Source organism: Coregonus clupeaformis, chromosome 35 (assembly GCF_020615455.1).
Source record: "Coregonus clupeaformis isolate EN_2021a chromosome 35, ASM2061545v1, whole genome shotgun sequence".
Classification (NCBI taxonomy): Eukaryota; Metazoa; Chordata; class Actinopteri; order Salmoniformes; family Salmonidae; genus Coregonus; species Coregonus clupeaformis.
In genome coordinates, this window is record NC_059226.1 from 35,533,201 (window position 1) to 35,558,475 (window position 25,275).

The following is a 25,275-nucleotide window of genomic DNA, read 5'->3' on the forward strand; positions in this document are numbered from 1 at the left end:
GGTATAGTGCACACACACACACTGGAACATCTTTCACAACACAACAGTCACATCTGATCTGATATCAGCCACTCCAGGGATACACACACACACACACACACACGGGTAAACAAACAAGCAAAAACAATCCTCTGATACGACAAATAGAAAATGTTATGCTAGCTAGCTACATCAGCCTTGATCTAGCCTCTTTACCTTGTATTCAGTGTAAGTTCCATTGTATATATGCGTTAGCCTCGAGCTACGCACCCCATCATGTACCTTTGTGTTGAGACAGGAGCCTGCTTTTCACAAGATTTGCGTCCCAAATCGCACACCTTTCCCTATGTGTATATGGCTATTCCCTATATGGTGCACTACTTCTGGTAGTGTACATTGTAGGCAATAGGGTGCCATTTTGGATGCAGCCCAGAGAGCTGTTTGATTAATGAGATGTATGTTTCATTGTTGTCTCTTTAGAAAGGCAACTCAAACGGCTGAATACAGGTAGCTGGTTAGAAAAGGCTCTTTGGTTAAAGGGCCTGTAAATCATTAATTATTCTCCCCCTCCCTTCTTCTCGCTCCCTCGCTTTTTCTCTCCGGTGGCTGCATAGAGATGAGTGGAGCGGGAGCCGGAGGGATGGAGGGATGGAGAGATGGAGGGATGGAGAGATGGAGGGATGAGAGATGGAGGGATGGAGATGGAGGGATGGAGATGGAGGGATGAGAGATGGAGAGATGGAGGGATGGAGAGATGGAGGGATGAGAGATGGAGGGATGGCGATGGAGGGATGAGAGTTGGAGAGATGGAGAGATGGCTAAGAGGCGAAAAACAAGGGGATGAATAATAACAGAAAAGGGAGATAACAACATTTAATCACATTGATTCACATTTAATCACTCACCACCCCAAGCCTCCTCCCCTCTTTCACCTTTCTCTTTCTCCTCTACCTCCCTCCTCTTCCTCTTCCTCATCTCTCTCTTTCTCTTTATACACTACCCCTCTTCCCTCTCTTCACCCTACGTATCAGCACCATTTCTCTCTGCCCCAAATGTGTCATTGGCTGTCTCTGTGGGTGTTACTACACAGGGTAATGGCCAAAACTCAGACACCATTATTATAGAGTCAGAGGACATCTGTCAGAGGTAAAGCTACAAAGGACCTGTTTTCACGGGTCCGTCACAAATGACACCCTATTTATTGCACTACTTTGTATACTATATAGGGAATAGGGTGTCATTTGGGACGCAACCATAGAGCTCTTTCTGCTTTGAGTTTAATGGTCTGCTATTTCAAAGATTACAGTGGGCTACAGTGTTCTCTGGCTCCTTAGACCAACACTGATGTGACTAAATCTAAAAAACAGACTTGCTAAAGTTTTACTCTGTCTCTACTAGCATGTTAGCAAACTGGGGCTGAATCCACTTGTTCACATCATGTGGAGCTCACATTGAACTAGACCCAGCATGGTATGGCTCTGTTTATTCTCTAAGCTTTTCATACTGGGGAAGGAGGGGGAAATATTTTTATTTCTGTGAGGCAGGGGTAGGGTTGCAAAGGGAGGGTAAATTATTGGCATGAAATATCCTTTTACACACATTTATTTATGTCAATATGTGTTTGTTGTCAATGTTTTGGCGTCAAACTGGTAGCAGTTGTGAAGAAAATTGTCAAATGAAGTTAATTGAAAATAATGTAATTGTTGATTAGATGCTTTTTTCATTAATTTGGCTAATTTCTCTTGAACCATATGGTCTATCTACTAGACACTCATGGACACGGATATAATAAATGTATATGAATACATTTTTAAAAAGTAATTCAAGTATAAATCCCCAAAGTTACCATAGATTGCCATATATCTTCTGTTAATTACCAAAATTACTGAAGATTCCGGTAACTTTGGTAAATTACCAGTAACTTTACAAGCCTAGGCAGGGGTTGCATCCAAAATGGCACCCAATTACCTCGACTAACCTGTGCCCCCGCACATTGACTCCCGTATCGGTACCCCCTGTATATAGCCTCCCTACTGTTATTACATTTTACTGCTGCTCTTTAATTATTAGTTATTTAATTTTTTTACTTATCTATTTCTTTACTTAACACGTATTTTTCTTAAAACTGCATTGTTGGTTAAGGGCTTGTAAGTAAGCATTTCACTGTAAGGTGAATACCTGTTGTATTTGGCGCATGTGGCAAATACAATTTGATTTGATAGTCCGGGTGGCCATTTTATTTAATTGTTCAGCAGTCTTATGGCTTGGCGGTAGAAGCTGTTAATGTGCCTTTTGGACCTAGACATGGCGCTCCGGTACCGCTTGCCGTGCGGTAGCAGAGAGAACAGTCTATGACTTGGGTGACTGGCGACATTGACAATTTTTTGGGCCTTCCGCTGACACTGCCTAGTATATAGGTCCTGGATGGCAGGAAGCTTGGCCCCAGTGATGATTTGGGCCGTACCCACTACCCTCTGTAGCGCCTTTCGATCGATTGCCGAGCAGTTGCCATACCAGGTGGTGATGCAACCGGTCAGGATGCTCTCGATGTTGCAGCTGTAGAACTTTTTGAGGATATGGGGACCCATGCCAAATCTTTTCAGTCTCCTGAGGGGGAAAAGGTGTTGTCGTGCCCTCTTCACGACTGTCTTGGTGTGTTTGGACCATGATAGTTTGTTGGTGATGTGGACACCAAGGAACTTGAAACGCTCGACCGGCTCCACTACAGCCCTGTCGATGTGAATGGGGGCGTGTTCGGCCCTCCTTTTCCTGTTGTCCACGATCAGCTCCTTTGTCTTGCTCACATTGAAGGAGAGGTTGTTGTCCTGGCACCACACTCCCAGGTTTCTGACTTCCTCCCTATAGGCTGTCTCATCGTTGTTGGTGATCAGGCCTACCACTGTTGTGTCGTCAGCAAACTTAATGATGGTGTTGGAGTCGTGCTTGGCCACGCAGTCGTGGGTGAACAGGGTGTACATGAGGGTACTATGCACACACCCCTGAGGGGCCCCCGTGTTGTGGATCAGCTTGGCAGATGTGTTGTTGCCTACCCTTACCACCTGGGGGCGGACTGTCAGGAAGTCCAGGATCCAGTTGCAGAGGGAGGTGTTTATTCCCAGGGTCCTTAGCTTAGTGATGAGCTTTGTGGGTACAATGGTGTTGATTGCTGAGCTGTAGTCAATGAACAGCTGTAACATTCTCACATAGGTGTTCCTTTTGTCCAGGTGGGAAAGGGCAGTGTGGAGTGCGATTGAGAATGCGTCATCTGTGGATCTGTTGGGGTGGTATGCGAATTGGAGTGGGTCTAGGTTTCCCTCCTTCATCTGTCGTTTCTCTGTAAAGCAGGAAGCGTGTTAGGGCTGTCCTCGACTAAAAAAAATCTTGGTCGACCGAGAGTTGTCCTGTTCTTTCGACCAATCGATTGGTCTAAATGTTTAAACTTATTTTTCCATATGTAGACATACACACCCTATGTGTTTGAATAAAACCAACTACATATGCACTGAGCTTAGCTGATGCTTTAAGCACACTGTTTGATTAAATAATTAAGACACACAAATGACTCAAGAAAGAGCCTGATGGTCACACTGTGTTAAAAAAATGACAGCGAGTGCCTGTGTGACTGGCGCACGTTGTCTCGCTCTCCTCCCTACTACAGAGAAAAGGCACCACAGCACAGCAAGTGTTTATTGCGCTGTCCGTGCTGAAGCTGCAACATCATTTCAGCCATTTAGTTTCTTACTTGTTTCTGACTGAAAAGTTCTGTTACCGAAATTCCTAATTTGTTTAGGAAAAACATTCCCTATTCCCTCAACCCTTGCTCTCTTTACGTGAAACATGTAAGCATCGCATGCATGTGACCAATAGGGCCTGACCTATAGCCTATCATAATCACATCAATAAATTGGTTATAACAAACTCCGAACACAGTAATGTTGACAGCAAAATGGATGCGGAGGACGTGAAAAATACATTCTAAACCTGCGAATGTTTACTGGTTGCTCAGGAGGGAAAGGGGAAGTCAGATCTGTGGAAGACATTTGACTTAGTTGTGGAAACTACTGGAGATCAAGAAAAAGGATGGTATAGGAGCAAGCGTTGCGTGAGTATTATGTGTGCCAAACAGTTGCTGGTAGGTTACAATATTATAATTTCTTTCGGACCATTTGGAACAGTGTAAACAACACTAAATAAATAAGTGTACCAGAGAGTCTGTTCTAATGGAAGAAAAAATTAATATATAAAGCTTTTATTACAGCAGACTAAAAACAGTTGCATGCATCCGTGAATTGCGGTTTATTTATTGTTTAGGCTAGTTATTTAAAGATCCCTTTGTTATTTAATTGTAAAGATAAAGTCCTTGATTGCATTTCAAAGCATGAATGTCTCGTATGCTGTGTGATGACATGAACGAATGAATGATTGATTGATTGATACAGTAGCCTATATATTGAAATATAGGCCTAAGTTAGTTATGGTATTAAGACTAAATAGGACACGCTCTTAGGCCTACAGCTTGATGGTGGTTATACAAGGCTACTATACAAAGCCTAGTAATGATAACAACATTACTTATTATTATAATGATGATCATAATACTAATTGTAATAATAACAATAAGGAGGAGATCAAGAAAAAGGAGGGTATAGGAGCGAGAGCTGCGTGCGTATTATGTGTGACAAACAGGTGCTGTTAGATTGCAATATAATTGTTGGAACAGTGTAAACAACACTATATAAATTATAAGTAATACCAGTCTGTTCTAACAAAACAAAAAAACAAAATTAAGCCTTTATTACAGCATAGCAAAGATTAAAAACAGCCAAATCTGTGAAATTGCTTTATCAGACATATTGCCATTACATGAGGCTTGGTGCTCATGGAATCAGTAGGCTATTAACGAACACTCAAACTGGCAACAGAAGCAGGATCTGTCTTATTTCTGTAGATATGGGTGATTTATAAAGCCAGGCACATTTAACAGTTAGGCTATTGATTATAGCCCTAATTAAGTTGGTGTTTGCTCTCTCAGAGTCTCCTCAATTTTCTACACAATTAGGCTAAGCCCTGTTCGCACGGGACTAGTATTACTAGAGAACGTTGGTTATGTAATTATTACCCCAGAATGTCCATTATTCCAGAGAACAATTCGGATGGGATTCGTTTTTTCCAAACTGCCCCCTGTAATTCTTAATTTTTTTCCAATAAATTGACTGTTATGACGGAAGCCTGGAGGTTTTTTTCAAGGCGTGAAGATATTTCAACAAGTCCAGTTGATAACAGGCTACACTGATAACTCGAGCTTGGTTCCCAAGTTTCTAAACCATACCAAACCATCTTTGGTATAGTGTCGCCATAATATTTTAATTGAGGAAGTGTGATCATAATCATTAGGCTATTTTAGCGATCCGCAGTAGACCTCCTAAATGCCTCCCAGCCTTCAGATGTTAGCTAAACAGTTGTATGCTGCTTTGTGATCTATTAACAGCAAGGGTTACATTAAATAGGCGCAATATTTTTTACTGATGCATTTGGCAATATTCAATTCATACACACAAAACATATTAACAAAAGCATTCACTGTGAAAGTTGATACATGTAGGCCCTTCATATACAGGCTATGCACTTCGTTCAATTTATTGAATCAGTTATTGTTTTCTTGCTCAAACCGTGAGCAACACCTGTCAAACTCAGACATTTCTCTCAAAACACAGGGATGTCGATTCGCACGGGACTAGTATTATCAGAGGACCTTGGAGTTCACTAAAAAACAGTAGGTTATTCTGGCTGGAATTGTTACACTCCTGCCATAAACAAATGACTGAAATGGCAGATTCAGATGGGACAAAAATGACAGATGTGCTGTTTTGTGCTTGTGCACATAATTACATTACCCAACCATCCCCAGTAAAACTAATCCTGTCTGATTAGGGTTTAAGGCAAGGGCTGTTTCCTCATCTCTGCTGCGGCTGCCTCCGCCGCATTGTTCTCAATCCCAATATGCTGGTTAACTTTGCTATTATGCACATAGCAAAATAGGGAAAGGCGCCAATTCTACGGCGCACTGAAGATGTTTCAGAACCGCGGACAGCGACCATATCCAACTTGGGAGAAAGCGCATTTCTTATAAAATAATATTCGCTTTATTATTGTTACACCATTATATTTACATAATATAACCATATACAATTTCCATATCACATGTCTTAGAGTGATGGACTGTGCCATCCCCGTGGGCACCGCAATGGATTAGTCCACTGAGACAGGCGCAAATCAGTCAGGTGTCTTGTGCAGCATGAAAAAATGAAAAAATTGCGACTGCTCGACTAAAGAAATCTCGGTCGACCAAACAGCCTATCGACCAAACAGCCTATCGACCAAACAATCGACCAGTCGACTAAATGGGGTCAACCCTAGAGCGTCTCTTTCCCTTATGACCTACTTGTTGTGTGTATGTACTGACATGTACAGTGGGGAGAACAAGTATTTGATACACTGCCGATTTTGCAGGTTTTCCTACTTACAAAGCATGTAGAGGTCTGTAATTTTTATCATAGGTACACTTCAACTGTGAGAGACGGAATCTAAAACAAAAATCTAGAAAATCACATTGTATGATTTTTAAGTAATTAATTTGCATTTTATTGCATGACATAAGTATTTGATCACCTACCAACCAGTAAGAATTCCGGCTCTCACAGACCTGTTAGTTTTTCTTTAAGAAGCCCTCCTGTTCTCCACTCATTACCTGTATTAACTGCACCTGTTTGAACTCGTTACCTATATAAAAGACACCTGTCCACACACTCAATCAAACAGACTCCAACCTCTCCACAATGGCCAAGACCAGAGAGCTGTGTAAGGACATCAGGGATACAATTGTAGACCTGCACAAGGCTGGGATGGTCTATAGGACAATAGGCAAGCAGCTTGGTGAGAAGGCAACAACTGCTGGCGCAATTATTAGAAAATGGAAGAAGTTCAAGATGACGGTCAATCACCCTCGGTCTGGGGCTCCATGCAAGATCTCACCTCGTGGGGCATCAATGATCATGAGGAAGGTGAGGGATCAGCCCAGAACTACACGGCAGGACCTGGTCAATGACCTGAAGAGAGCTGGGACCACAGTCTCAAAGAAAACCATTAGTAACACACTACGCCGTCATGGATTAAAATCCTGCAGCGCACGCAAGGTCCCCCTGCTCAAGCCAGCGCATGTCCAGGCCTGTCTGAAGTTTGCCAATGACCATCTGGATGATCCAGAGGAGGAATGGGAGAAGGTCATGTGGTCTGATGAGACAAAAATAGAGCTTTTTGGTCTAAACTCCACTTGCCGTGTTTGGAGGAAGAAGAAGGATGAGTACAACCCCAAGAACACCATCTCAACCGTGAAGCATGGAGGTGGAAACATCATTCTTTGGGGATGCTTTTCTGCAAAGGGGACAGGATGACTGCACCGTATTGAGGGGAGGATGGATGGGGCCATGTATCGCGAGATCTTGGCCAACAACCTCCTTCCCTCAGTAAGAGCATTGAAGATGAGTCGTGGCTGGGTCTTCCAGCATGACAACGACCCGAAACACACAGCCAGGGCAACTAAGGAGTGGCTCCGTAAGAAGCATCTCAAGGTCCTGGAGTGGCCTAGCCAGTCTCCAGACCTGAACCCAATAGAAAATCTTTGGAGGGAGCTGAAAGTCCTTATTGCCCAGCGACAGCCCCGAAACCTGAAGGATCTGGAGAAGGTCTGTATGGAGGAGTGGGCCAAAATCCCTGCTGCAGTGTGTGCAAACCTGGTCAAGACCTACAGGAAACATAGGATCTCTGTAATTGCAAACAAAGGTTTCTGTACCAAATATTAAGTTCTGCTTTTCTGATGTATCAAATACTTATGTCATGCAATATAATGCAAATTAATTACTTAAAAATTATACAATGTGATTTTCTGGATTTTTGTTTTAGATTCCGTCTCTCACAGTTGAAGTGTACCTATGATAAAAATTACAGACCTCTACATGCTTTGTAAGTAGGAAAACCTGCAAAATCGGCAGTGTATCAAATACTTGTTCTCCCCACTGTATGTGTAATTGATAGATGCATACACACACACTACATGTTCATGTTTTTAAATGTATGTAAATTGTAAAGTATTTTGTCTGTAATGTCTTTTTCGTTATGTGTCAGACCCCAGTAAGACTAGCTGTCGCCATTGACGTCGGATAATGGGGATCCTAATAAATCACATTAAATCCTTAATCTGTCGTTTCTCTGTAAAGCAGGGAGCGAGGATGGATAGAGACACTACACAGGGTCAAGTAGATAACCACAGGCCTGCTCCAAGCTAATAATCGACAGCTACTGCTTTTAGTATTGATACTAGGGCTGTGATGATACCAGTATTGCAATATTTTTTCCATGACAAGAAAGAAAACACGAAGCAGACCAAACTCTTTGGTCCTTTAAAAACCTGCTGTATGTAAAATGTTGTGTGCGATAATAGCTTTGAAAATAAATAAATGTGACTCTGGATGACAACATAATGATATTGGTTCCCAACATTAGGGCTGTTTTCCTTAAGAAGTTAAACCTGTTTCGTGTTTTGTTTCCTTGCCACGACACTAACAAGCATGGTGATACTGGTATCGTCCCGGTCCTACTAAGTACACCACTGGTTACCATTGATGGTTGGATGACAATCCTGTCTTCTGTTGAACACATGCACACGTGAGCATGTACACACATATATGCACCATGCATGTGCACGGCTGCATACACTCTCACATGCACGTGCACACGCACAGACAGACACACACACACACTCTCACACACACAAACACACACCATCTTCCCAGAATTTTTTTTAACATGTGGGCTAGAAACCGGCAACCCAGAGCCAGCTAACAGACTGGTCCGCTCAGCACCACGATGTAATCAAAATGCTAACATAGACAGACTAATTACAGCTTTCCATGTCTCTTAGTTACAGGCTAAATGACTGGGCTTCTGTGTGAGGAGAGACAGTTGAGGCTAAAACACATCTCATCCATACCAAGAGGACCAAAGGAGGTCATTATTATTGTAAACCTAGTATCTTCTCTATGTGTTTCTCTCTGGGAGGATGGATGCAGCAGACTGCCTCTATGTAATGCCAGTTTACACTGCCTCTGCCAAACAACAGTGATTTGATGCTTCCAAAATGGCTCCATACATAGTGCTCTCCTATGGGCACTGGTCAAAAGTAGTGCACTATATAGGGAATAGGGTGCCATTTGGAATGAAGCCATGGACTATGACAGTTGACAATGTATTTGCTAGTCTTTGCAATTGACGTGTAGGCAGCCTACATTTGAACGAGATCTTGCGTACATTTTGAGCCCTATGAAAACGTGTATAAGACAGAATATGAGAGAGAGAGAATGAGAGAGAGAGAGAGAGAGAGAGAGAGAGAGAGAGAGAGAGAGAGAGAGAGAGAGAGAGAGAGAGAGAGAGAGAGAGAGAGAGAGAGAGAGAGAGAGAGAGAGAGAGAGAATTAATATAATTTATATTGTTGTTGCTGTTAATGGTAATACCATTTCCACTACTACTACTACTATTATTATTGATGCCTTATTGCTGTTGGTCCCACCATTGTTGCTATAAGTGTTATTTGACAACGTAAGTAATTTAACTTGCCATGTCAATAAAGTCTACTGAATTTAATTTAATTGAGAGAGATGGATAGATGGAGATGGAGAGAGAAAAATAGATAGAGAGAGAGAGAACACCATTTAATTTAGCGTCTGTACTTCTGTCTTCAGTTTGATAAATCACCTCCGCGAGAGGCCCTGTAAACAGAGGCAGCACTAAACATCACATATCAGATCATAGAATTCCATTAAAAGTGTCACCTAGCCTTAATGCGCAGCTGCTTCAGGGAGCCCATTGTGATGAATGGCACTGCGCTCCTGTGCGGAGCTGCGTCAAAGGGGTCCCAGTGTGATAAACAGGATTGGGAGTCCCTCGGTGGAGCTGCACCACCAAGCCTACTGTAATAATAAAGGATACTGCATTAGGTTACCATTGTGACAGAAACCTAAATTGTTGTGACAGCAAAAAGGTCATTATTGTTGACCAGAACATATAGCATATTCCCCCCTTTGCTTTAGTGGACCAGCCATTACCCCAGTCTGAAAGTTCCAAAACGATTGGATGGTTGTGCATAATATAGGTCTTTCTAGTTTAACTTGCACTCACACCCCCACATGTTGTTTCTTCCTGCTACTGGTTCTGCTGATAGCGCTATTTCTAAGAAGGGTCTTCTTTTTCCCTAATCCTCCATACCTTACTCTTGGTCGTCATGGAAGTACGTCATCAAAAGAGGTGTCAGCCACAAGTCAGAGCCCCATGGCCTGTTTCTGTTCCCTCCCCTAGATTAGTCCAGGTATCTCTGGAACTCTATAGGGAGCTACACGCTGAGCCACTGGCTGGGTCCCAAATGGCACCCTATTCCCTATATAGTATACTAGTTTTGACCAGAGCCTTATGGGCCCTGGTCAAACATAGTGCACTATGTAGGGATTTGGGATGCAGCCACTGAGCCCCTGTGGCCCTGAGAGGACTACCAGGGTCGTATATGTTAGTCACAGTTCAGTATTGATTTCCTGGACTGGGAATGGGAATGCCAGCGGTTGGAAAACTCCCAAAGCTGTCGAGATCCCCCCTCCTGCCCTCCCTACTCATTTTTTCCACCCGAGTTGAAAATAGTTACTGTATGACACCATCCCTGTTGCTCACAGCAACACGGTCGTACGCCCTCACGGTCCAAGTGGGTCAGTGTGCGATGAGAGAAGGATTGTGAGTGTTGACTAGACTGGAGGCCTCTGGGATATGGTATCACCTTGCGCGGGCGGCTGTTGCTATTGTTCTGTTGTTTAGAGCTAGCTCGGGGGTTGTGCTAATATGGACCTTTCTGTTGCTATGGTGTGGATGACTCTTTTAAACCATGTGTTTGGTTGTTATGGAGATGGTTGCCAGGTGTGAATCTGCTGTGGTTGTTGTAACTCTGGTATTTATGATCTTGGGATAGCACCTGATCTGGGCTTAGATGTTTTATGATGGTCATGAAGTTATAGGACAGTATCGTTCTGCTGCCTAACATAAAATGGGAGATTTACAAGTGGTTATATTTTACCATCATCCTTCAACAACCTTAGATTTTCACTCGATAATATTCCTGATTATACTCAACTAATCTTAACTTAATGATCTTTATATGGCCTCATGCTAAAGGCCTATATGGCCTCATACATATCTTACTCGATATGCATTCCTGCAAACAATGAACATTCCTTCAACATTTGGAAACGTTCCAATTTGTTGTCCCAATTTGTTGTACAGCTAACATTATCATGGTGGATCTAAAACCACGTCTGTCCGTCTGTCTGTCTTTCTGTCTGACTGTCTGTCTCTCTGTCTGTCTTCCAGTACAGGATTGGCCAGCTGTATATGATCAGCAAGCACAGCCATGAGCAGAGTGAGCGTGGAGAAGGAGTGGAGGTGGTGCAGAACGAACCCTATGAGGACCCCACACATGGACAGGGACAGTTCACAGAGAAACGGGTCTACCTCAACAAGTAAGTGTGTGCTTACCAACTGTGGTGGAAAAAGTACTCATTTGTCATACTCGGACCTCTAGAGTGGCGCAGCGGTCTAAGGCACTGCATCGCAGTGCTTGAGGTGTCACTACAGATCCGGGTTCGATCCCGGACTGTGTCGCAGCCGGCCGCGACCGGGAAACCCATGAGGCGGCGCACAATTGGCCCAGCGTCGTCCGGGTTAGGGTAGGGTTTGGCCGGCCGGGATGTCCTTTTCCCATCGCGCTCTAGCAACTGCTGTGGCAGGGCGGGCGCATGCACCCTGACACAGTCGCCAGTTGTACAGTGTTTCCTCCGACATATTGGTGAGGCTGGCTTCCGGGTTAAGCGAGCAGTGTGTCAAGAAGCAGTGCGGTTTGGCAGGATCGTGTTTCGGAGGACGCATGGCTCTCGACCTTCGCCTCTCCCGAGTCCGTACGGGAGTTGTAGCGATGGGACAAGACTGTAACTACCAATTGGATATCACGAAATTGGGGAGAAAAAGGGGTAAAAAGAACACACAAAAAAACAAGTCAAGTTACCTTAATAGAAAATGACTTAAGTGAAAGTTACCCAGTAAAATACTACTTGAGTAAAAGTCTAAAAGTATCTGTATTTAAATGTACGGTGGTGGGGAAAGTAATCAAATGTCATACTTGAGTAAAAGTTAAAAGTTAAATGAAATGGTATACATCAAATTCCTTATATTAGGCAAACCAGACGTCACTATGTCACATATTGTATACTCTGAAGGATCCTTTCAAATGATTTAAGGAGTGTAGTTTATTCCCATTAGTAGGCTACACCAGGACTAATCTCTTGGCCCTGTCTTCATTGGGTGAGTCAGTGCCACTGGAAAGTTGAGGACAATAATTTTCGACTCCAGGCTAGATGGATGTCATATTGTACAGTATGTGTCTCCCCTTTTCGTAGGCCTAGATTAGATGGTTTGCATTCAAGACCAGGTTGTTTTTGTTGATCTCAGTTTGTCAGTGTCAGCAGAGTAGCCTAGGCCTACCCTGTCATTTTTGTAGTATCCTATCCTGAAATGTGTTTATAAATTATTATTTTGGGGGGGGGGTGCTCCTTAAAGATGTTCCTCCAGTTGGGGCTAAACTGCTACCCCAAACATGAAACTCACTATGATGTTGTGTATTTCACTATGTTTGTTTACTGTCTGACTCGGACAGTCTGCCTGTTTTGTCAGCAGTGTTGTTGTAAGCAGTTGTAACTTGTGTAGCTGCGTGAATTGGGCCATATTGCTGTCCTGCCTGAGCATTCGAAATGTAACGAGTACTTTTTGGTGTCAGGGAAAATGTATGGAGTAAAAAGTACATATTTTCTTTAGGAATGTACTGGAGTAAAAGTAAAAGTTGTCAAAAATATATAAATAGTAAAGTATAGATACCCAAAAAATCTACTTGAGTAGTACTTTAAAGTATGTTTACTTAATTACTTTACATCACTACTTACCAACATGTCTAACATAACATAGCCTCTAACATAGCATCTACAGTACTACAATACAATGATTTACTTGGTATACTTCAACTGGTAACCCTCTATTTATCTACGACTATCTATTTCTGTCTCAGTGTGCTGCTATTTCTTGAATCACATCAATAAATATTTTTCCCTCTAGCTATAGGTTATAATAACTAATGCCCAGCATTTTTCCTGGTCAGTTCACATGGTCGGGAAAACCTCAGGGCCCACTGATCTAGGATCAGGTCCACCCTTTCCATATAATCTTATTCATTATAATCTAAAAGGCAAAACTGATCTCATACTCTGAAATGCTTTATGAATACGGGCCCTATAGGCTATAGCCATACCATATCCATCAGTCTATCATAGATGGTGCTGTCATGGGGGATCAGCCAGGGGCTCTGCTGGTGACAGTAGACAGTAGATACAGGGACAGGTGACGCCATTCATCACATCTCCTATATCCATCATTGTAGCTGTCATTGGCATATCCACAGGTTAAGGTGTATATAGTACTGTGATATCCTCATATCATTATGGGTCACTAAATAGAATAGAATGGAATAGAATAGAATGGAATAGAATAGAATAGAATAGAATAGATTGGAATAGAATAGAATGGAATGGAATGGAATATAACGGAATGGAATAGAATAGAATAGAACACCATAGAGGTGCCATAAAACCCTCATAAAAGGACATAAAGGATTATAAGACATTATAAGCCTATTAAGTGTCATAGGTTCAAGCCATAAGAGAGCAGTCTATTTTATTGCATGTGTCATTTCAGTCACATTTTCTCTGTTAGTTCCATCTCCACACTCTGTTGAACATGATTACTGTGCGAAATGGAATGCTTGATTCTCCATTATGTAGATTTAGATCACAATTGAATTTGCTGTTAAACGCACTGGTGAGTCTGAAATACTCTTGCTGCTTTACTAATGGCTTTTCTGTGAGTTTGCCCTGAATTTGACCCAATCAGTCACACGCTATCACACACAGAGACGCATGATAACATACATGCAAGCCCGCTTGCACTTTCATACTCAAACATGCATACTGTATACCTGTCACGATCGTTTAAAGACGAGAAGGACCAAGGCGCAGCGTGATATGCATTCATATTTATTTCCGTACTGAACACACGACAAAAGAACAAACGAAACGTGAAGTCCAAGGTAGACAAATAGCATACCTTTACGGAACAAGATCCCACACAGACTGGTGCCAAAAGGCTGCCTAAGTATGGTCCCCAATCAGAGACAACGAGCTACAGCTGCCTCTGATTGGGAACCACCCTGGCCAACATAGATCTAAACGATCTAGAAACTAAACATAGAAATAAACACAACATGAAATATACACACCCTGACTCAACAAATAACCGTCCCCTGAGTCAGGGCGTGACAGTACCCCCCACCAAAGGTGCGGACTCCGACCGCGCCACATAAACCTAATAGGGTAGGAGGCGGATCCGGCTCCGGGTGTAACCACCACTTACTCTCCACCTCCCCGTTGCGCCCCTGGTCTGGTCTGGAACCGCTGACTGGAGCTGGATCAGGCACCGGTGGAGCGGACTGCTCTGGCTCCGGAGTGGAGCCGCTGACCGGGGCTGGACTGGACCCCGGTGGAGCGGATTGCTCTGGCTCCGGAGTGGAGCAGCTGACCGGTGCCGGACCAGGCACCGGTGGAACAGGCACGGGCCGTGCCGGACTGGACACACGCACCACTGGCTTGGTGCGGGGAGCAGGAACGGACCGGACCTGGCTGATGACGCGCACCCCTGGCTTGGTGCGGGGAGCAGGACCGGGCCGGACTGGGCTGACGACGCGCACCCCTGGCTTGGTGTGGGGAGCAGGAACGGGCCGGACTGGGCTGACAACGCGCACCCCTGGCTTGGTGCGGGGAGCAGGAACGGGCCGGACTGGGCTGACGACGCGCACCACTGGCTTGGTGCGGGGAGCAGGAACGGGCCGGACTGGGCTGATGACGCGCACCACTGGCTTGGTGCGGGGAGCAGGAACGGGCCGGACTGGGCTGGGAACACCCACCACTGGCTTAGTGCGGGAATCAGGAACGGGCCGGACCGGACTGGCGACACCACCACTTGATTAGTGCGAGGAGCGGGACTGGGTTCCTTCATTAACCCCCGCTCCTTCTGCTGCCTAACCAGCTCCTCTCGCCGTGCCTCAACACTTTCCTTCTGCTCCCTCTGCACCAATGACCCCCTTAATCTGGCGGCCTCCTCTGCTAAACGGCTGAACCGCTCTATCGCGGCCTCCTGCTGCCTCGTCGTCCACGGCGTGAGCCCCCCCCTATAAAATGTTTGGGCTTGTCTCTCCCCCGTGATCATGGCCTCCATCCCTCTTGCCAGACTCTCGCTCATCTCCTCCCAAGTCCATCCTCTCTCCTCATCACGCTGCTTGATCCAGGATTGGTGGGATCTTCTGTCACGATCGTTTAAAGACGAGAAGGACCAAGGCGCAGCGTGATATGCATTCATATTTATTTCCGTACTGAACACACAACAAAAGAACAAACGAAACGTGAAGTCCAAGGTAGACAAATAACATACCTTTACGGAACAAGATCCCACACAGACTGGTGCCAAAAGGCTGCCTAAGTATGGTCCCCAATCAGAGACAACGAGCTACAGCTGCCTCTGATTGGGAACCACCCTGGCCAACATAGATCTAAACGATCTAGAAACTAAACATAGAAATAAACACAACACGAAATATACACACCCTGACTCAACAAATAACCGGGCGTGACAATACCTCTGTCTCTCTTTCTTTGTCTCTGTCTCTCACTCACTCTTTTTCCCTCAGTTGTTTTTTTTTCTTTCTTTTTCTTTCTTTCTTTGTCTCAAACACTGTCTGTCTCTGTCTCTGTCTCTGTCTCTGTCTCTGTCTCTGTCTCTGTCTCTGTCTCTCTCTCTCTCTCTCTCTCTCTCTCTCTCTCATAGTAATACTGACAAACCAGTGTCAATCAGCTGAGTCACTGACTCATCATCAGAGATGTGACCAGGAACAACGACTACAGTTTAGCGGAGTGGGTTCATTCAGGTTTGGGAAACGGTCAAGACGCGGTCGCCAATGGAAACAGCCTCCCAGATCCAAATTTAGCCAAAACCGCCACCAGCCAGGCAACCATCTCAACCCAAGGGGTTCTTCATGCACAGACAGTCACGGCCCTGGCCCTGCAGTGCGCTGCTTTGGGAAATCCATCAGGTCTAACTGTGTTCCGGACTGTTTCATTCTGCTCACAGCAGACCTGCCTGCCTGGCGGAAGGAACTGCTCTCTATTGATTCCATGAATCTGGTCCCTATGGAGCGTTATCTATCTCCCATTCACTGACTTCATTTGGTGTCTGGGACGTGAGGAGGCACTCTGATTGGTTTCCAGGTGGTCAGATAGGTACAAACCGGGTCAGCGATGGGCGACATCTTAAATGACACCCTATTCCCTTTATAATGCAATATTCCCTATGGTCAAATGTCCACTACTTTTAAGGTGCCATTTAGGGTGCAGGTCATGGTAATGGATGGTACCAGTAATGTATGGTATCTATGTGTGGTACTAGTAATGTATGATATGTATGGTTGGTACTGAAATACTAGAGCGTCTAACCCTTCTGTCTCTAAGTGTGGGCTAAACGCTGATTTGGGAATTTTGCAGATTGACTCAGAAAATGGTAGTCTAGTTTTTGCATTTACAGTGGGGGAAAAAAGTATTTAGTCAGCCACCAATTGTGCAAGCTCCCACTTAAAAAGATGAGAGAGACCTGTAATTTTCATCATAGGTACACATCAACTATGACAGACAAAAGGAGAAAAAAAAATCCAGAAAATCACATTGTAGGATTTTTAATGAATTTATTTGCAAATTATGGTGGAAAATAAGTATTTGGTCAATAACAAAAGTTTCTCAATACTTTGTTATATACCCTTTGTTGGCAATGACACAGGTCAAACGTTTTCTGTAAGTCTTCACAAGGTTTTCACACACTGTTGCTGGTATTTTGACCCATTCCTTCATGCAGATCTCCTCTAGAGCAGTGATGTTTTGGGGCTGTCGCTGGGCAACACGGACTTTCAACTCCCTCCAAAGATTTTCTATGGGGTTGAGATCTGGAGACTGGCTAGGCTACTCCAGGACTTTGAAATGCTTCTTACGAAGCCACTCCTTCGTTGCCCGGGCGGTGTGTTTGGGATCATTGTCATGCTGAAAGACCCAGCCACGTTTCATCTTCAATGCCCTTGCTGATGGAAGGAGGTTTTCACTCAAAATCTCACGATACATGGCCCCATTCATTCTTTCCTTTACACGGATCAGTCGTCCTGGTCCCTTTGCAGAAAAACAGCCCCAAAGCATGATGTTTCCACCCCCATGCTTCACAGTAGGTATGGTGTTCTTTGGATGCAACTCAGCATTCTTTGTCCTCCAAACACGACGAGTTGAGTTTTTACCAAAAAGTTCTATTCTGGTTTCATCTGACCATATGACATTCTCCCAATCCTCTTCTGGATCATCCAAATGCACTCTAGCAAACTTCAGACGGGCCTGGACATGTACTGGCTTAAGCAGGGGGACACATCTGGCTCTGCAAAATTTGAGTCCCTGGCGGCGTAGTGTGTTACTGATGGTAGGCTTTGTTACTTTGGTCCCAGCCCTCTGCAGGTCATTCACTAGGTCCCCCCGTGTGGTTTTGGGATTTTTGCTCACCGTTCTTGTGATCATTTTGACCCCACGGGGTGAGATCTTGCGTGGAGCCCCAGATCGAGGGAGATTATCAGTGGTCTTGTATGTCTTCCATTTCCTAATAATTGCTCCCACAGTTGATTTCTTCAAACCAAGCTGCTTACCTATTGCAGATTCAGTCTTCCCAGCCTGGTGCAGGTCTACAATTTTGTTTCTGGTGTCCTTTGACAGCTCTTTGGTCTTGGCCATAGTGGAGTTTGGAGTGTGACTGTTTGAGGTTGTGGACAGGTGTCTTTTATACTGATAACAAGTTCAAACAGGTGCCATTAATACAGGTAACGAGTGGAGGACAGAGGAGCCTCTTAAAGAAGAAGTTACAGGTCTGTGAGAGCCAGAAATCTTGCTTGTTTGTAGGTGACCAAATACTTATTTTCCACCATAATTTGTAAATAAATTCATTAAAAATCCTACAATGTGATTTTCTGGATTTTATTTTCTCAATTTGTCTGTCATAGTTGACGTGTACCTATGATGAAAATTACAGGCCTCTCTCATCTTTTTAAGTGGGAGACCTTGCACAATTGGTGGCTGACTAAATACTTTTTTTCCCCACTGTAGGCAATTAACAGAAAAATAAGTCCTTCATGCCTTACTTACTATAGATACCAAGAAATCCACAGGGGCTGACTATTTGGAGCCAGCTCTGCTCAAGTGTGCTTCCCCGCTCATTGCTGGCTCAGTAACCCATATCTTAAATCTAACATTATCAGGAAATATTCCAAAAGTATGGAAAACAGCTTATGTGCTGCCACTCCATAAGGGCTGGGATAGTAATTATCATCCCATCTCCAAGCTTCCATGTCTAGCCAAGATTCTCAAATATTTGGTAAATAAGCAACTTTGCTCTATTTTATCTGAGCATGGTATTTTGAATATAAATCAATCTGGTTTTAGGCCAGGGTACAGCACTATCACAGCAACCACATTAGTTGTTAATGATATTGTCAATGCTTTAGACGCTAAAATGAATTATGCTGCCTTGTTTGTGGACCTGTCAAAAGCATTTTATACTGTTGATCATGCTATTTTATTGAACAAGTTGTCCGCGGGTTGGTCTGGGCTCTGAAGCCTGCTCTTGGTTTCAGGATTATTTTAGTGACAAAACTCATTTATATATACAGTGGGGAAAAAAAGTATTTAGTCAGCCACCAATTGTGCAAGTTCTCCCACTTAAAAAGATGAGAGAGGCCTGTAATTTTCATCATAGGTACACGTCAACTATGACAGACAAATTGAGATTTTTTTCCTCCAGAAAATCATATTGTAGGATTTTTAATGAATTTATTTGCAAATTATGGTGGAAAATAAGTATTTGGTCACCTACAAACAAGCAAGATTTCTGGCTCTCACAGACCTGTAACTTCTTCTTTAAGAGGCTCCTCTGGCCTCCACTTGTTACCTGTATTAATGGCACCTGTTTGAACTTGTTATCAGTATAAAAGACACCTGTCCACAACCTCAAACAGTCACACTCCAAACTCCACTATGGCCAAGACCAAAGAGCTGTCAAAGGACACCAGAAACAAAATTGTAGACCTGCACCAGGCTGGGAAGACTGAATCTGCAATAGGTAAGCAGCTTGATTTGAAGAAATCAATTGTGGGAGCAATTATTAGGAAATGGAAGACATACAAGACCACTGATAATCTCCCTAGATCTGGGGCTCCACGCAAGATCTCACCCCGTGGGGTCAAAATGATCACAAGAACGGTGAGCAAAAATCCCAGAACCACACGGGGGGACCTAGTGAATGACCTGCAGAGAGCTGGGACCAAAGTAACAAAGCCTACCATCAGTAACACACTACGCCGCCAGGGACTCAAATCCTGCAGTGCCAGACGTGTCCCCCTGCTTAAGCCAGTACATGTCAAGGCCCGTCTGAAGTTTGCTAGAGTGCATTTGGATGATCCAGAAGAGGTTTGGGAGAATGTCATATGGTCAGATGAAACCAGAATATAACTTTTTGGTAAAAACTCAACTCGTCGTGTTTGGAGGACAAAGAATGCTGAGTTGCATCCAAAGAACACCATACCTACTGTGAAGCATGGGGGTGGAAACATCATGCTTTGGGGCTGTTTTTCTGCAAAGGGACCAGGACGACTGATCCGTGTAAAGGAAAGAATGAATGGGGCCATGTATCGTGAGATTTTGAGTGAAAACCTCTTTCCATCAGCAAGGGCATTGAAGATGAAACGTGGCTGGGTCTTTCAGCATGACAATGATCCCAAACACACCGCCCGGGCAACGAAGGAGTGGCTTCGTAAGAAGCATTTCAAGGTCCTGGAGTGGCCTAGCCAGTCTCCAGATCTCAACCCCATAGAAAATCTTTGGAGGAGTTGAAAGTCTGTGTTGCCCAGCGACAGCCCCAAAACATCACCTCTCTAGAGGAGATCTGCATGGAGGAATGGGCCAAAATACCAGCAACAGTGTGTGAAAACCTTGTGAAGACTTACAGAAAACGTTTGACCTGTGTCATTGCCAACAAAGGGTATATAACAAAGTATTGAGAAACTTTTGTTATTGACCAAATACTTATTTTCCACCATAATTTGCAAATAAATTCATTAAAAATCCTACAATGTGATTTTCTGGATTTTTTTTTCTCATTTTGTCTGTCATAGTTTATGTGTACCTATGAGGAAAATTACAGGCCTCTCTCATCTTTTTAAGTGGGAGAACTTGCACAATTGGTGGCTGACTAAATACTTTTTTTCCCCACTGTATGCTATTTGTCAATCTGTTAAAACATTTCAATTTCATCTATATGAGGATGATACTATTATGAATGCAATTGCTCCAACTGCTGACCTGGCTGTGACAAGGCTACAGTCCCAATTTGCAGTTGTGCAGGAAGCCCTTACTGATTTAAAACTTGTGCTTAATACGGGAAAAACTAAATACATGTTGTTTGCAAGTTCTCGTAAGATTGTCTCAGATTGATTACATCTTCACTCATTGGATGGTTCTATATTCAAACAAGTCCCTGCATACAAATACATTGGTATTTGGATTGACAATGATTTATTGTTTAAAAAAACATAAGAATGAGCTTGTTAAGAAACTATTATTTAAAGTGGACTTTTTTTACAGAAACAGATCTGGTCTCTCTCTAGTCAGCAGGAAGCAGATTGTGCAGTCAATCTTTCTACCTGTTCTTGATTATGGTGATACTATTTATCAAAGTGCAGCTGCCGCTGGTCTTAAACCTCTGGATGCCGTTTTTCATATCACCCTTCGTTTTATCACAGGAGACAGTTAGATTACTCATTACTGTATTCTTTACTAAAAGGTTGGCTGGATCTCTTTCAAGTCACATAGATCACATAATTATGCTCGTTTTGTTTACAAAGCCCTGTTCCCCAAGCTTCCGACTTACCTAACTTCACTGTTAACTTGTCATTTTCAATCTTATCAAACCCGATCACAGGGTTGGTTAACTTTGGAGACTCCTTCGGTATCTACAGAGTTAGGGAAGTCAGCCTTTAGTTTTCTTGCTCCACATGATTGGAATGATCTCCAAAATACATTTTGAATAGATGCGGTAGTGTCCCTAGGGCAGTTCAGGCAGCGGACAGATAATTTTTATAATGAAGAATGTGTTTGTTTTAGTTGACTGTGCTTTGTGTAGATTGTGAATATTTATGTTTGTCTGTGCAATATGTGTTGTGCTGTACTTTATTTAAAGTGCATTTGGAAAGTATTCAGACCCCTTGACTTTTTCCACGTTTTGTTACATTACAGCCTTAATGACAAAGCACAAACAGGTTTTTATAAATATTTGAAAATGTATGAGAAAACCCCCCTGGAAATATCAAATTTACATAAGTATTCAGACCCTTTACTCAGTACTTTGTTTAGGCACCTTTGGCAGCGATTACAGCCTTGAGTCTTCTTGGGTATGACGCTACAAGCTTGGCACACATGTATTTGGGGTGTTTTTCCTATTGTTCTCTGCAGATCCTCTCAAGCTCTGTCAGGTTGGATGGGGAGCATCGCAGCACAGCTATTTTGTCCTGTTGGACAAAATAGGTCGTTGTCCTGTTGGAAGGTGGACCTTCACCCCAGTCTGAGGTCCTGAGCGCTCTGGAGCAGGTTTTCATCAAGGATCTCTCTGTACTTTGCTCTGTTCATCTTTCCCTCGATTCTGAATAGTCTCCCAGTCCCTGCTGCTGAAAAGCATCCCCACAGCATGATGCTCCACCACCATGCTTCACCATAGGGATGGTATTGGCCAGGTGATGAGTGGTGCCTCGTTTCCTCCAGACGTGACGCTTGGCATTCAGGCCAAAGAGTTCAATATTGGTTTTATCAGACCAGAGAATCTTGTTTCTCATGGTCTGAGTGTCCTTTAGGTGCCTTCTGACAAACTCCAACCAGGCTGTCATATGCCTTTTACTGAGGAGTGGCTTCCGTCTGGCCACTCTACCATAAAGGCCTGATTGGTGGAGTGCTGCAGAGATGGTTGTCCTTCTGGAAGGTTCTCCCATCTCCACAGAGGAACTCTGGGGCTCTGTCAGAGTGACCATCAGGTTCTTGGTCACCTCCCTGACTAAGGCACTTCTCCCCCGATTACTCAGTTTAGCCGGGCGGCCAGCTCTAGGAAGAGTCTTGGTGGTTCAAAACTTCTTACATTTAAGAATGATGGAGGCCACTGTGTTCTTGGGGACCTTCAATGCTGCAGAAATTTTTTGGTACCCTTCCCCAGATCTGTGCCTCGACACAATCCTGTCTCGGAGCTCTACGGACAATTCCTTCGACCTCATGGCTTGGTTTTTTCTCTGACGTGCACTGTCAACTGTGGGACCTTATATAGATATGTGTGTGCCTTTCCAAATCATGTCCAATCAATTGAATTTACCACAGGTGGACTCCAATCAAGTTGTAGAAACATCTAATGGATGATCAATGGAAACAGTATGCACCTGAGCTCAATTTCGAGTTTCATAGCAAAGGGTCTGAATACTTGTGTAAATAAGGTATTTCTGTTTTTTTTTCTAATCAATTTCATTTTCTAAAAACCTGTTTTCACTTTGTCATTATGGGCTATTGTGTGTAGATTGATGAGGGACATTTTTTGTTTAATCCATTTTAGAATAAGTCTGTAACGTAATACTTTCCGAATGCACTGTATTTTATGTTGTATTTAATTTTTGATGTATTTTATTAAATGTAATATGCAGGGCTCCCTCGTAAAAAAGACATTGGTCTCAATGGTGACTCCCTGATTATATAAAGCTAAATAATAATGGTACCAGTAATGTATGGTATCTATGGGTGGTACAAGTAATGTATGGTATCTTTGGGTGGTACCAGTAATGTATGGTATTTATGGGTGTTACCAGTAATGTATGTTATCTATGGGTGGGACCGGTAATGTATGGTATCTATGGGTGGCACCATTAATTTATGGTATCTATGGGTGGCACAGGTTCCCAGTTCACAGGTTACAGATGCCCAATTCTTCTGAAACTCAAGTTTTTACACGTAATTTCAAAACCTTAGTTCTAATTTAGCAAAAATTATGTTACCATTCACTTCCCTGTAGAGATTTGAGTGTAGGTTTTAGATTTTAGAATGCCGACGATGCAGAAAGAGAAAGAACTGGAAAAGACAGAGAGGAGTGGGTGTTTTTCAGGCAGAAGTAAGACTGTGGTAACTACTTGTGTGAGCTCTGAAGGGAGAGGAGATCAGCGTTGTGTAAGTGGTGGATAATTTGAGCAGTCACGGTGGGACGCTGTACCTGCCTTTCCACCCACAGACCACCTGCTACCACAGCCAGACAAGTGTGTGTGTGGGAGCGCGTGTGTGTGTGAGAGTGTGCGTGTGCAGAAAGGGAGGGTGAGGACATAAAGTGGTCCGCTATGCTTTGGTGCTCCCTTTGCTATTTAAAGGTCCATCAGTGAGAGTGGAGTGAACACAGCATGCCAGTCCTCTATGGAACTGACTGGAGATTAATCACTGAATGATCTATAGACTGGGACCAACAGGAACACAATATTCAGCCCACAGGAGGCTGCTGAGGGGAGGACGGCTCATAATAATGGCCGTAACGGAGCGAATGGAATGTCACCAAACACATTGAAATCATGTGTTTTATGTATTTGACACCGTTCCACCAATTACGCTCCAGCCATTATCACAAGCCCGTCCTCCCCAATTAAGGTGCCACCAACCTCCTGTGATTCAGCCATCTAATCAACAAGGATAACGTTGACTCAGTGAGAGAGAGAGAGAAATAGAGAGAGAGAGAGAGAGAGAGAGAGAGAGAGAGAGAGAGAGAGAGAGAGAGAGAGAGAGAGAAAGAGAGAGCAACAGCAACACAATTAGACCCAACCAAATCATGAGAAAACAAAAAGATAATTACTTGACACATTGGAAATAATTAACAAAAAAACTGAGCAAACTAGAATGCTATTTGGCCCTAAACAGAGAGTACACAGTGGCAGAATACCTGACCACCGTGACTGAGGAATGCTTTGACTATGTAGAGACTCAGTGAGCATAGCCTTGCTATTGAGAAAGGCAGCCGTAGGCAGACCTGGCTCTCAAGAGAAGACAGGCTATGTGCACACTGCCCACAAAATGATGTGGAAACTGAGCTGCACTTCCTAACCTCCTGCCAAATGTATGACCATATTAGAGACACATATTTCCCTCAGATTACACAGACACATATTTCCCTCAGAATACAAATTCCACAGTGTGCCTTCATAGCAGCAAGATTTGTGACCTGTTGCCAGAAGAAAAGGGCAATCAGTGAAGAACAAACACCATTGTAAATACAACCCATATTTATGTTTATTTATTTTCCCTTTTGTACTTTAACTATTTGCACATAATACGACATTTGAAATGTCTATATTCTTTTGGAACTTTTGTGAGTGTAATGTTTACTGTTAATTTTTTATTGTAACGGGTTGTGCTCTAACATTTTGAGTGAGAATCCTCCACCAGTGGCATTTGGCTGTTTAAAATGGCAGGTCTGGTGCTGCAGTCTGCACTTCTCCAATGTATGATATTGACTACAGTAAACCCCCCCCCCCCACTTGTGACACCCACAATATTTGTGGGTCTGTGTCCCTCATACACAGCAGTTTGTGCTGTACCTGTTGGTTTTTGTTGATGCGGGCTTTCTGCTTAGATTCATCCACACAAATGTTGTGTCAGGATGGAATTTATTTATACTTTATGCCTCTAATAAAGTTTATGCCTCCACCCAAGGGCTCAAAATCTCAGTCTCAACTTCATTTGTTCTCATAGGATTCTTCTCCTCGCTCTTCATATTTAAACAGTTTTAACTTAGCATTTTACTTTTCTAAACTTTAACTCAACATTTTCCTTTTCTAAACTTTGCCAAAAAACTAAAAACATCCACCTCAGCATTACACATATTTGCTGCTCATCCTTCCAGCTCTGGTTTTGATAGGACATT

General features: G+C 43.4%; 1 protein-coding gene across 2 annotated transcripts in view; it reads left to right on the top strand.

The window, feature by feature from the left end:
- The window catches only part of LOC121551642 (cytoplasmic phosphatidylinositol transfer protein 1-like), a 93,638-nt gene that overhangs the window by 48,927 nt on the left and 19,436 nt on the right, over positions 1 to 25,275 (top strand). The window contains exons 1-2 of one of the 2 annotated variants that reach the window (XM_041864348.2): positions 10,863 to 10,935; positions 11,440 to 11,588. In XM_041864348.2, the coding sequence (XP_041720282.1) occupies positions 10,915 to 10,935; positions 11,440 to 11,588 (170 nt within the window). In that variant the 5' untranslated portion in view covers positions 10,863 to 10,914. Of the gene's footprint in view, positions 1 to 10,862; positions 10,936 to 11,439; positions 11,589 to 25,275 lie in introns of those variants that run through there. The other variant, XM_041864347.1, reaches the window with a different exon arrangement.